Here is a 12783-nt window from a genome sequence, read left to right as displayed (position 1 = left end):
CCCCACATTTGTTCGTTCCTTTGTTTATCCCGAAGCCAACGCGTGATCGCGAAAATGAGAACGCTCACGTAGAAATAGTAAACACGAATAGGAATAACAGTCCAAGGGTAACCTCGGCATCATGAGGTACAAATTCATTTCGAAGAAGTTTTACCTTCAAAACTTTTCAATGAGCTAAATATTCAACGGTTTTTCTGTCGGTGCGGTGAGTTTTTCTCGTCTTTCGACAACGAAATATGACGTCGCCAAGACTCGCGGTAAAAACTATCAAGTCTTTGTCACCGCGACCCGTTGGCAAGCTTCTTAACGTCGGGTAAGTTTTGTAAAGGAGTTGACGGCTTGAAAACCCTGCTCATTTGACAACTTTTTTATCTTAGAAATTTGTCGACTCCACGAACACCCGAACAAAACAGCTGCACTGATAAATTGAAAATCGAACAACCCAAAGTCAACGCACGACACAGATTCTCACCTTTCAAAGTTGATACTCCCAATAGAGCTAAAATTTTGAATGATGGCTTACCCGATAAGGAACATTCGGTGCTCGGCAGTGGGTACTTTGGAACTGTTTACAGAGCTTCTTACAGAGGTATGCGCTTTTCTTCGTGTCACATATTTTATTGATAATTGCGATCGTGACAATTTTTTTCTTGGTCCAGTTTTTTGAGCACAAACAAATTAATAATCGTAGCACTGAAAATTAACTTTAGCTTCTGTAGAAATGAGCGATATTTCCGGAGGAAAAACAGTCTATCAGAACAAATTATTATCTGACAGAGGATTGTGATTGAATATTTATTATCAATTGTTGCATTTATCGAAAAATATTTTCGAAACGTAATATAAAATAGCTGGTGAAGGACGAATAAAGACAAAAATTTGAAATCTCCTACAAAAATATTGACAATCCGATAAGAATGGGAACTTATTTCCATTTGTTGAAAAGTGAACTTTTAGTTAAAAAAAGCTCTCAAAATGCTCCTCAACGAGCTGTCATTGTTTTTCTTATTCAACTCACATTCTAATACCCTTCCGAATTATGTCAACTTCTCAACTTTCTAGGCATGTTTAGAGCACATTCGATTCAAGATTGTTGTAAACATCATACTACGAAAAAGTAGTTTTCGATCTCGTTATAGGAGCCTAAATCTAACATTGTTTTTGAAAATCTTTCATGTACATCATTTTCCTTTGCAGCTACGTGACGAAGTTTATTGAAAAAGCTTCCGATTCTGTGAAAAAATGATTAGAAATTGTTGTAGACCTTGAATGAGTCAAACTCGGAGGCAACAGTCTTCATGCTTTCGTCACAGATCAGCATAATAAAAATAATAAGTTAATATTTTTATTTCATAAACCAGGAGATCAAGTTGCAGCAAAAATAGTAAGACGAAGAGAATGCAGCGACGTAGCAGTAAATGCAGAGAAGCACGCAGCATTTCTTCGTCACTCAAACATTGTCAAAGTACTAGCGATTGAACAGGGTGCGGTTTGGTCCTTAATAACAATGGAATTATGTGGCACGTCGTTGCAAGATTATTTAGAAGAGACAGTTTTGCCACGAGAAGAAAGACTAGCAACATGGAAGGCAATTTCCAATGCTCTTCTATTCTGTCACAGAGCTGGGATTATTCACGCAGATGTGAAACCCAAAAACGTTCTCATAGGAAAAGACGGTCAGGCAAAACTTGCAGATTTTGGTAGTTCGGTTATTATAAGCGAACCGAAAATTTCGACCAGTTTACATGTAAGTTTGATTGTACTTTTGTAGTATTACAAAAACATGAAAACAATGTAATAATGTTTAAACTAATAAGTTGAATCTATCAGAAGTCCTTTTTATTGACTTTTCAATTTGTTCCGCATTAATGCATTCAATATTCAAAATGCAGTATCAATTCTCAATTGTGAAAAAATATTTTCACAGGGAACTCCAGGTTACGTAGCTCCAGAAGTGATTCGTGGGCAATCGCCAAGTCAAGCATCAGATATTTACTCGTTAGGAGTTCTAGCCTGGCAATTGCTCTTTCGAAAGATACCATTTGCTGGTTTACATGCTCACACAGTTCTCTATTTAACTGGGAAAGGGGTAAGGCCCTCAGACATCTATAAGGATGATGGCTTTTGTGGAAAATACAAGAGTTTGTACAGAAAGCTTTGGAGCGAAAAGGCGGAAGATAGACCTTCGTTAAATGTGATACTCGAAAGACTAGAATACCTGAAGAACTTTACTTAAAAAATATTACCTTATTTCAGCCATTTTTTTTCATTTACAAGAATTGATTTATTAAGATCATTACATGGTAATTGATTACTTAGAAAAAAGTATATTAGAGAAAAAACAATGCCTCACGTCTCAGGCATTTCTCCACCAGGAACAAGCTGCAATTGAAACAAAAAAAGCATTTATTTTTAGCCTGTACTATCACTAATGGTACCAATAAATAGAAATCTTTTTTGTTACTAACCATTGTTATATTATTGCCGTTCAGGAGGATCATGTCCAATTTTGTTACTCTTCGCCCCTCTGGAGTTGCCTCACTCTCTGTTACGTCGTCCAGCAACATGTTAACAAAATCATCAAAGCCCAGCAATGTCCCTACTATTTCTTTGTCGTTTTTCATTATTATGTGTATTCTCGATCCAATGCATTTGTCAACTAATTCTGGAATTCAAATAATTTATATGAATATCTGCACCTGCAGAATTATATTATCATTTTTGTCAAATCAATCTCTATCTTTTAATTTCAAATTTAATTTAGAAATTTCGTTGAACTTTCCCATCAAATTCATATTCCTCAAACAGGTTCTTAATGAGAATACAAGAATTCCACAAACTTTAAAGATCATTTTTATACAAATTTCGTCACAGAGACCGATCAAAATTTATCTTCGTCACAATAATCATGATTCAACAGTTTTTTTTTAAATATTTCTACGTGGTATTAGTCGACAAACGTGAATTCTGCCGAAAATTAGGTTAGAAACAAAATTTTATAAACTCATCCCGTGAGATTATTCTTACCAAGTGGCAAAAGGGTCGATGGATTTGTCGTAACAGAACTCGTCATGTTGATTTTTTTCGCAAAAAACTGAAGTTATAAAGAATGAATAGCGGAATGGTAAAAGAATGACGTATTAGTAAATATTTTTGAAACTTTGAGCGGCGTGCGACCCGTTGGTTTTCCAAACAGTAACAACACTGTCACCGCGTCATCTTTACCGGCGTCGCGCGCCAAGAAGCAAGAATCGTGAAGGTTAGTGTATGGGTTGTTCGATCATGCGCACGATCGCATTTAAAATATTACTTATTTTTATATATACGTTTCGTTGGTTTCGTGACAAAGGTTTGAATGACCGATAAGTAATTATAGTCATGAACGGAACAAGATACTTGTGAAACGAGATTGTGGTTTCGAAATTTTGATTACCGTCGGTTTCAAAAGAAACTTTTGATAAAAAGTGTACCGACCATTCCATCCTCGATATACCACACGCGGTCGTTACGCGATAATAAGGAAAGAATAATAAAGTCGTTGCAAGATGTCAGCGCAGGGGAAATATAAAAATATTAAATTATTGCATTCACTGCAAATTTATCAGCAACATTTGGAAGCCAGAAGCATGCAGCACACTCGCTACTTCCGTTCTACAAACATTTCAAATGCGCGCGCGTTCAAAATATAATGATAATAATTACTTAACAATCGATACATTGAAATATTCAAATGTCGATATAGTTTTTAAATCGAGAATCGCACCATACGAGTACCGCGCAAAAAAAATTAATGGAAGGTATTTTTGTTGTTTTCAGTACTTTATGAAACTCGACAATTCTTATATAGCAACTTAAAATTGTTCATCATTTATGAAAAAAAAAATATTTCTGTATCACTCGAGTACCAACATTATTGATTATTCTTGAGCTATACCCATCAATAGATGCAAAGAGCCCTTTTGATTGATTTGCTTACGTCAAAGTCTACACGGTGTAAATGCATAACATTGATTTGCGTGGGTGGCACTCTTTTACGGCAACGTACCTATATACAGATACACTTCCCCGAACTATAGAATTACTAAATAAAATCAGCCTTATAGAGTAATAAGATTTAAAGCTCCAGCGAAATGAATATATTTTGAAAAAAATTTTATTCACCTGCGAATATGACTGAAATTTCTTAACTTTTAATAAATATGTCAAAACAAAATTTACAATTGAAATGTTTTTAATTAATAAAATTAAACCTTGAATCTGTCATAAGTTTTAATTGTAATATCAATTTTGTTGCTCCATTCTTTCAACTGTCACACTATCCGAATGTATAATTCGTGTTTAAAAAAATGATACAGGAAATGGTGAATTATTATAATTAGGAAAATACTGAGAAAAAAGTGACTGATTTGAGGGGGTGAAATTATTGATTAAAACAAACAACTCGAGTACGTTATCCGCCATTTTTTTAACGTTCGAAGTCCTTTTTTCGGTAGTATATAGACATGTGAATGAAAAAATTTTGTGTGGAAAAAATGTGATAGAGCTGTTAGATATTGGTCGTGAAAGAAAATCGTAAAACTAGCGGGTCCAGGTCTTGCGCAGAAAAGATTATAAGAAAGAGAGGAAGATACGAAGGAGGAAGGTTGAAGCGTCTCGCATAATTCGTCGATCGGTGCTGCCCTCAAGCGAGTACAAGTAACGATGAGTGAAAATGTGCTAGTAGCGAGGAAGAGCGAGTGAGGGAGAGAAAGAGGAGGAAAAGAGTGCGAGAATAAAATCCGTATAGTTTTCTCTAACATGGCAGGAGAGAATATTCTTCTGGCATTATTCGCATGACTTTGCGTCACCAATGTGGCCGGCAATATGAGCCGTGACGGTGTTTTTTCGTGTTTCTCGAGTGCATCGAATCGACGCAACACGAAACAGCTTTATTTTCACAGAACGGAATACTAGCTCAAACAGGTAAAATAATAAATAAAGAAACGGTCGCAATGAAAAGTTTTCGCATCGATGTTTGTCTTGCTTTTAATGTTCTCACACTTGCACAAACACGCGTACACACATGTATACACAGGATACGTTTTTTTTTTATAATTGTTTGATACGTGAATGAGATCTTTCTTCGATCATCTTTTTTTTCGTCTTACATTTCCCCTAGAAATTTCGTCTCGTCCTCAAAGATTTTATTATTAAACGAAAATATTTGAAAAATCGGTTTTTATTTGACAGAATACTCGCCAATACTCAGCTCATTTGATTGATAATTAGGGTGGCTCTTTTTGACTCAGCCGATGTTGAAAGCACTTGCAAGCGATTAGTCTTTTATTTTCCTTGATGTTTCTCTGCAACGATTGATTTCTTTAGAGTCCCGTACAATTTTGTGTCTCATTTTCAGTGTTAGTTTTTGATTGTACTTCTATATACATATATATCTATATATCTATATCTATATTTGATACGGATATCTGCTGTATATTCTCGCCGAGGACCCCGTATTACAGCTCGATTATTCTCTTGCCTTTAGGGCATTCGTGTTTTCGCCTTTATTACCCTCTCATTGCAGATTTTAATCTTCTGTTTATTGCGGTTTCGTGTTACATCATTCCACTGACATTTACGCTTGTTTATTTTATACTTTTTCCCGCTTTTCGCGTGTTCTCGAATTTTGTCCTCTTGATGAACGAAGAAACTTCTAATTATGGTTAAAATATTCATTTTGTTTTTATATATTCTGAACATCGCATACTCATGCGGCAAACTTTCATGTCAAGTTTGATGGAGAAATCTTACAAATTCATCACACTGAGGCTTCCGACAAAAAAACAACAAGGATTTTTTCAACATTTATTACATATGTAATTGTTTTGTTGTCTTAATTTTTAGGCTTTCCCAATAACTCGGAAGATCTATTTTCCATTACTAAAATTCCTGAATTTCTAATCAAATTACTGAAAAGAAAATTTATTGCTTATAAACTATGGAAAAAACTTTCCTTCCCAGACATCCCAAAACATTCACAAGAATTGTAATTGCTTGAGTCTCGAAACTTAACAAAAACTTGTTCATCATTAAATTTTCATGTTTGCTTGGAGGTTTTCAATTAATGAAGAAACATATCGAGCAACCTAGGCAATAAAATTGTTAACCATATTTCACTGTTCATTCATTTTCCAATTCTGCAACTGTGATTCATAAGATATGAATTTGAGATGAAAAAATCTTTTGTTTATCGTATCATCCCTTAGTTCCTCATGCAAGTTTTATGAAACTAATACTTCAGCTAAGAAGCTTATCATTTAAAGCGATACATGTGCAGCGTTACAGTCATCATTGTGTAATGAAGCAATAGAAAAGATACAAGTCGCTACCGTCTTGTAGTCCTACTGAAGAATATATCCGTTGTAGAAAATTAAAACAATTTGCACAATTTGTATCTCAAGAGTTTTGCAATAGCGGGTACCAATTATATTTTCAAGGTCACTTCAACGTTCTAAGCTGTAAAGTCCTTCTAAGCTATGAGAAAGTATACAGCTGCAAGCTTCATAGATTTAATCATAATTCTAATTAATCTTCATGACCTAGGCCATCAGCTTCATGCGTTTCTATTTATTCTGTGACTGAGCGAGCACTGTTAGAACTGAAGGACCTTGTGCTTCCACTGCAGTGTGAACATATATATTATATATAGATACAAAATATCAATACTCAACATCCAAGAGCTGTGACAAAATAAATTCTTCATACAAAATTTCTAACTTTATGAAACCCAAATTCGTACAATGGAATGCGAGATTATTTTTGGTACTGGAATACTGTTTCTTGAATTTTCAGTATTTTCCTAGTAAATTTTAATACTTGTCCGTTATTTCAAATCCACTGCTATTTTGTCAGATTTTTCTCAACGTATCAGCGACTCCGAACCATAAACTTGATGTAAATCTCAAGTAAAAATTAATCCAAGAATGAAAGATAATGTTACGGCATGACTGCTGATACGTTGATTATCAATATCATAGAAAGCACTGAATGGCTCCAATTTTGATTGTAGGTTTGAAATTCTACAGTTGATCTACAAGAAGTGGAAGAAAAATGGATGGAACGAGAGCAGCAGAGGTTTTACCTCTGCTACAAGAACGCCTGGCTATTCTACCGGGTGGAAGGGATCGTCGAGGTGGACCTGTGCTCGTTTTCCCCACAACATCCAGGAGAGAACGAGCTAAACCAGAGGACTATCGTCGACTCTTGCAATATCTTCTAGCCATTCCGAATGATGAAGTTAGGGGTCTGCGATTCACAGTTATCGTCGATATGAGAGGCGCCACTTGGGATTCGGTTAAACCTATTCTGAAGGTTCGACTTTTCACTTGAACCATCCTTGTAGATTTTCAATTAACTTATTGACGTTTTGGCATAGGAATTGATTGCATATTCATTAACTTTACCAATTTCATTCTATAACTATAAGTTTGTAGAATACTTATGAACTTTTTCGAAAATTAAAAAAAATATTTTTCCAATCATAACAACATCTGTTTCGCAAAATTGTGGAAACACATGTTATATAAATATACAATTTATATATTTATAAATATTTCCAAAACCCTAATACATGTCAGCAGACCTATTTTATCTAATGGACAAACACCTGTACGGTTGTCAACGAGTATTCGATTCAGTCAATGCATTAGTAAATTTTTTATGAATATTATTGTGAGAATCAATATTTGTAAAGTTTCAGAGATCGCCAAGTTTTTGTGGACTTCTGTCCAATCGTCAAAATACGAAATTATGATTCAATCAAAGTTTTGGCTGGGAAATCGTGTAATTTATCTTTAAAAGTGTTTGTTCACACGATATTTTCGTTTGTGAATATGAAAATTACTGAACAAATGCGATTGTTTAGTACAGTATAGGACCAACCCAAGAGAATGATCGCCGAAGAAAGAAACGTTTACAATTCTTTACATATAAAAATGTTCCAAGATCTTTTTCGTCTGATCCTATTTTTTGTTTTATTGAAATTTTTCTCATGTTCAACCTCAGTTCCTTCATTTTCAAATCTGCCGATGGGTCAATTCCGTTATTGAATGGAAGGAAAATTACAATTTCATGAAAAAATGTGAATTCAAGGCCCTTCGTAATTTGAATACGAATGTCACGATGAATCCCTTCTCCCAGAAACAAGGTGTCAAGGTCATTTATAAAATCTGGGTAAAACTCATTTGTAAGACAAATCGGATACAATGTGAATTGATTCATTAATTAGTGATTCTTTACTGCATGAAAATATCTGATAAGTGCTAATCAGCTAGTCACACGTGTCAACCCGAAGAGCAGAGTTCATTAAAACGAAAAAAATCGAGTATTTTCAACTTCAATAACCGAGGCAATGATAACGTGAAAAAATAATTGACGCCTAAAATCTTGGGATGATTCTAAAATGACGTCGTTCTTGTGAGAGGCAACATTGTGTTGTTTTTAACGAATAATCTTCTCCGTCTCAAGGTGTTGCACGAGCACTTTCATCGATCGGTTCACGTGGCGTTCATCATAAAGCCGGACAACTTTTGGCAGAAACAAAGAACATCGTTGGCCAAACAGAAGAAATACAACTTTGAGGTAAAATGGAGCAATCAATAGAGGACCACCGCGGTTGAATACATGGATATGATGTTACATTGATATAAGGGATGATATGCTCGTGAGGGGAGCACTTCTGGCCTACTTTGGCACGAATTCAGTATCTTCCCTCTCCCTCTTGCTCTTTCTCGCTGTATATCGGAGTACACGTTTATTGAATGCACCGAAGCAGCGAAATTCTAGTCTGACGCTCATTGTGTGTCGTGGCTCATGCCAAGAGTAAATATCCGACGATGCAACCGGGCGTTGCAAACGACGCTTTATAACCGACACGACGAAAAAAAAAATGGAGAAAAAACCTCGCGATTATAGCGGACAAAAGCTGACCTTTCGAAAAAACCGATATTTTCATTGTGACCTCAATTTTTCAACATTTTTCTCATACTTCACTTTGTTAAATTTCATTTGAAAACGTCAAATTTAGATATCGATATAATTTCGGGATAAATATAAATCCTCCGAATTACGTGAGGAAGAGAACAGTACTAAGGAACAGAGAACCCCATCAAAGAGTTCTACGCATGCTTCTTAAAATTCTATTGCAGTAGAATAAATCATTCAATTATTTTCCACCTTGTGGCCTGCGCTTAGTCAGAAATGTATCGTTATAAAAAAAAAAAAAAAAAAAAAAAAAAATTCTCATAAATGGCACCAAAAGTTGCCGGTTCTCAAAAGTACAAAAACAACGACCGGGGTCCAAGGATAATGATTGCATAGATCGAATAATTAAATAAATTCTGTACTTGTCTTCTATTGAAACGTTTTTTTCTATGGAATAAAGGATAAAGGAGAAAAAATGGAAACTATTTGTAATTTTTAATATATTTCTACTTTTTACGATAGACTCGTAGGAAAATAAATCAGATAAAAATGTTTCCATCAGTATTCGAATGTCGGGAAGCGAAAAATTGATCAATTTTTCTCAATATTTCTTATGTGGTCAAGTTCTGATCTAGATAATGAAAACATATCTCGCTCCGTTTCTAGATCAACACAATAAGTCTGGAAGCACTGGCAAAGGTTATCGATCCGTCTCAATTGACGGCCGATCTCGACGGCTCGCTGCAATACGATCATGCACAATGGATTGAGACGAGGCTCGCCGTCGAAGATTTCACATGGCAAGCAGCTGATTTACTCGATCGACTCGACGATCTTCAGGAAGATCTTAGCCGGAACGACTTTGCCGACGACGTAGGCGGAGCCAAACACGGTATCGATCTTCATAACGAGATGAAGAAGAAGATAATGAAAGTACCGGTGGAAGAGGTCGAGGTCGTCGGTCAACGACTACTCCAACGATTTAATAACGGTAAATTCCATTATTGGTATATTTTAAGAACGCGGTCATTTTCACATATTCTTTTCATTTGGGCTGAAAATAAGGAAAACGCAAACTCTCCCCAAGGGTCCTTCAAACATTGATTGAAAAATTACAAATTTCCAAAAAAAAAAAAACTGCAACGAACATTTGGAGATACTTTAGATCCTGTTCTAGAATATCACGAAATTTCGTAAATTATCGTACAACTTAGAAATGACAAATGTTAGCAGATAAATAGCAAATTACTCGATATTCCGTAAACCAGGAAAAAACTGACTTTTTCTCGAAAAAGATTGTCCTGTTTGATTGTTCGACTTTTCCCACGAATTCGAGAACAAATGTTCGTTCGAGAATATTTCATAATCGATAAATTTTCTGAATTTTTTTTACAAACAAGACGACTCTGCCAGGAAAATTACATTTGAACCATATTCGTATAATACAAAGAAAACACTTTTCTTAAAAATTGAGTAGTAAAATTAAAAGAAGTGTAAAAAAAACAGAACTCCAATCGAATTCAAAATTGTGTTCTTTTAAAATAAAAGGTGTAATTTCGATGCTTGGCAATGGAATTTAGTTCCAAAGTCAGTTGTGGGTCGTTTGGAGCTGGAAAATGACGAGAAGGATTGAAATAGTTGACGATTTTGGAGTAACCGCAGTATACCCGTTATTGGAATATCGACGTCGAAATCGATATAGAATTGTTGCTTGAGCAGAGACCGGTTATTAATTGCAGGAATGTCAGGTACAGGAGGGGAAGGAGGAAGTATAGAGAGCGGAGCATCCGGTGGAGTGGATTCCGATGGTCGGGCGTTGGCGGCGTTGGTGATACAGCATCTGGATTCGGTGCATGCGGCGCAACAGCATCTTTTACAACTGTGGCATATAAAAAAGATAAAGCTCGATCAATGTTTCCAGCTGAGGCTTTTCGAGCAAGATTGCGAGAAAATGTTCGACTGGATATGTCACAACAGAGAAGTTTTTCTCGCAAATTACGTTGAGATCGGACGATCTTATCAATTGGCGAAAAATTTGCAAGAGGAACATAAACATTTCACAATGAGCTCGATGAACGTTTACGTGAATATCAATAAAATTCTAACGATGGCTGGGAGGCTGCTCGAGACTCAACATTACGCGGCGGGACACGTGAGAGCTGTCGCTGGACGGCTTGATCGTGCTTGGAAAGAATTCGCTGCTGGTCTCGACGAACGAACCGCCGTTCTTGGCCTCAGTGTCGTTTTTCATCACAAAGCTGAACAATACGTCGACAGCGTTTCCGGCTGGAGTCAAGCTTGCGAATCGGCTAATTTACCCAATGAAATTCCCGTTCTCGAAGCTCACATTCGTCAACATCAAACTCTCTACGAAGCAATGTGCCAAGCCTATACCGAGGTAAGAGTGTTTCCAAAATTATTAATAATCCACGGAATAGTCATCAAGCAACGGAATTTATATTGTCATTACTAATTTTATCGACTTCCAGTCACAATTTTGTTCTAGTAACCTCACAAACGCTAAAATTTTCCCTCGGGCTTTTGCGTCTTTGCTATAATTATAGAACCTCAACGGAATCAGCCTGCCGTGATGAAAATTACTTTACGCTTTTACACCGTTATTTATGCATACGCCAGAAAAAATTCTTCCACCGCGAAGATCACGCGCGTTTTTAATCGCCAAGTGATCGTAAACGAACAAATTTGTATTTTTTTTTTTTTAATTTTGGTGAACAAGTTGAAGGATTTTATGGAATCAATTACTTCTTTTTGATTTTAATACAGTTGCACTAATATTACAGAAAACCAAACTGATTCGACAAGTGACTTTTTGCTGATTATTTTTTACTTTTCCACATTTTCAAATGTTTATTACCGTTCAAAAGAATTGACGATGAATACAAATGAAAATCTTTAAAAATGAGACTTTTATTTGTAATAAATTGTTCTTGGACTTAATAAATTTTGCCAGCAACGAGTTTTTCAGTGTTATCGGAGGACCATCGATCATCGAATAAACGTGATTGATTTTTATAATACTAGTGGATATTCGACAGGTTTACAACGCGTATCAAGCACTATTGAGCGGTCTCGGTTCGATGCTGCAAGTTTGTCATAGCACAAGCACGACCACCAGCACGAGTTCGGAAGCGTTTCACACCGATTATGTACGACAATTATTCGTTTTGTTTAATTTCCCCATTTGTCTTAATTCTGCCGCTCATTGTTCATAGCTGATGGATCATTCTCAAATGCTCGCTTGGTGAATGTTGGGGCTACTTTGGAAAACGAATGACGATACACGATTCGTTTATTTACGAAAATCGGCGCATAACACTTGTCAGCGTATTTTACTAAATAATACTCGTTTCAGGGGGCAAAGCGTTATGTTCTCAGAGTAGTGGTTTTCCTGTCTTTTTATATGATGAACAAAACTGTCTTCGTTATAGATTCTCCCACGTTCGTATACATCGCATTGATCTGGTCCAACTGTACCTTCATTTTTTTTTCACCTCGTTCGGATCCGTGCAGTTGCACTCATTGAGGAAATTTTTATCGATCGAGTTTATCAGGTTCTTTTTTTTTGAATAATTTTTAGTGTTGAGAATTTTCCTAAATTTAACTGCGTCTGCGGTGATTCGAATTTGATGTGCGTTTCTCGGAACAAATATCAGATTTAAATTCCCAAGTTAACGACAATCGTCATCAATTTCAGAGTTCTTTGGGAGAAAAATTACGATATTTTTTAGCTTACTCTTCAACTGTTACACAGCCAAGAATGATAAACTCGGTTTTCAATAGTTCAGCTCTTATTTACAATTG

General features: G+C 35.9%; 3 protein-coding genes across 6 annotated transcripts in view; 2 read left to right on the top strand and 1 right to left on the bottom strand.

The window, feature by feature from the left end:
* The first annotated feature begins 59 nt into the window (after positions 1–59).
* Mos (Mos oncogene) lies at positions 60–2467 on the top strand. Its single transcript, XM_043431359.1, has 4 exons — positions 60–313; positions 378–589; positions 1362–1747; positions 1928–2467. The coding sequence occupies exons 1-4, from the start codon at positions 237–239 to the stop codon at positions 2234–2236; spliced, it is 984 nt and encodes a 327-aa protein (XP_043287294.1). The 5' UTR covers positions 60–236; the 3' UTR covers positions 2237–2467.
* Positions 2228–3261, bottom strand: LOC122417646 (U6 snRNA-associated Sm-like protein LSm5). The gene is made up of 3 exons (XM_043431363.1): positions 3028–3261; positions 2469–2665; positions 2228–2382 (listed from the first exon to the last, which is right to left on the bottom strand). Exons 1-3 carry the CDS (start codon positions 3071–3073, stop codon positions 2350–2352), a joined length of 276 nt encoding a protein of 91 aa, XP_043287298.1. The 5' UTR covers positions 3074–3261; the 3' UTR covers positions 2228–2349.
* Positions 3262–4783: 1522 nt separating this feature from the next.
* The window catches only part of trio (trio Rho guanine nucleotide exchange factor), a 67974-nt gene continuing 59974 nt past the window's right edge, over positions 4784–12783 (top strand). For 2 of the 4 annotated variants that reach the window (XM_043431325.1, XM_043431328.1), the window contains exons 1-6: positions 4784–4962; positions 7049–7350; positions 8506–8619; positions 9628–9952; positions 10701–11359; positions 12018–12128. In XM_043431325.1, coding sequence (XP_043287260.1) covers positions 7090–7350; positions 8506–8619; positions 9628–9952; positions 10701–11359; positions 12018–12128 — 1470 coding nt within the window. In that variant the 5' untranslated portion in view covers positions 4784–4962; positions 7049–7089. The remainder of the gene's footprint in view (positions 4963–7048; positions 7351–8505; positions 8620–9627; positions 9953–10700; positions 11360–12017; positions 12129–12783) is intronic. The other 2 variants (XM_043431326.1, XM_043431327.1) reach the window with 2 other exon arrangements.

The sequence above is a fragment of the Venturia canescens genome, chromosome 10, assembly GCF_019457755.1.
Source record: "Venturia canescens isolate UGA chromosome 10, ASM1945775v1, whole genome shotgun sequence".
Classification (NCBI taxonomy): domain Eukaryota; kingdom Metazoa; phylum Arthropoda; class Insecta; order Hymenoptera; family Ichneumonidae; genus Venturia; species Venturia canescens.
This window is presented reverse-complemented; position numbering and strand designations above follow the sequence as displayed.

Excerpts from the sequence above, each read along its gene's own strand:
- Mos (XM_043431359.1), top strand. The coding sequence starts at position 237 with ATGACGTCGCCAAGACTCGCGGTAAAAACTATCAAGTCTTTGTCACCG. Across the intron at positions 314-377 it reads GGCAAGCTTCTTAACGTCGG|AAATTTGTCGACTCCACGAA; the intron begins GTAAGTTTTGTA and ends TTTTTATCTTAG. Across the intron at positions 1,748-1,927 it reads AAATTTCGACCAGTTTACAT|GGAACTCCAGGTTACGTAGC; the intron begins GTAAGTTTGATT and ends ATATTTTCACAG.
- LOC122417646 (XM_043431363.1), bottom strand. The coding sequence starts at position 3,073 with ATGACGAGTTCTGTTACGACAAATCCATCGACCCTTTTGCCACTTG. Across the intron at positions 2,666-3,027 it reads ATCGACCCTTTTGCCACTTG|AATTAGTTGACAAATGCATT; the intron begins GTAAGAATAATC and ends TTTGAATTCCAG. Across the intron at positions 2,383-2,468 it reads ACGGCAATAATATAACAATG|CTTGTTCCTGGTGGAGAAAT; the intron begins GTTAGTAACAAA and ends TTTCAATTGCAG.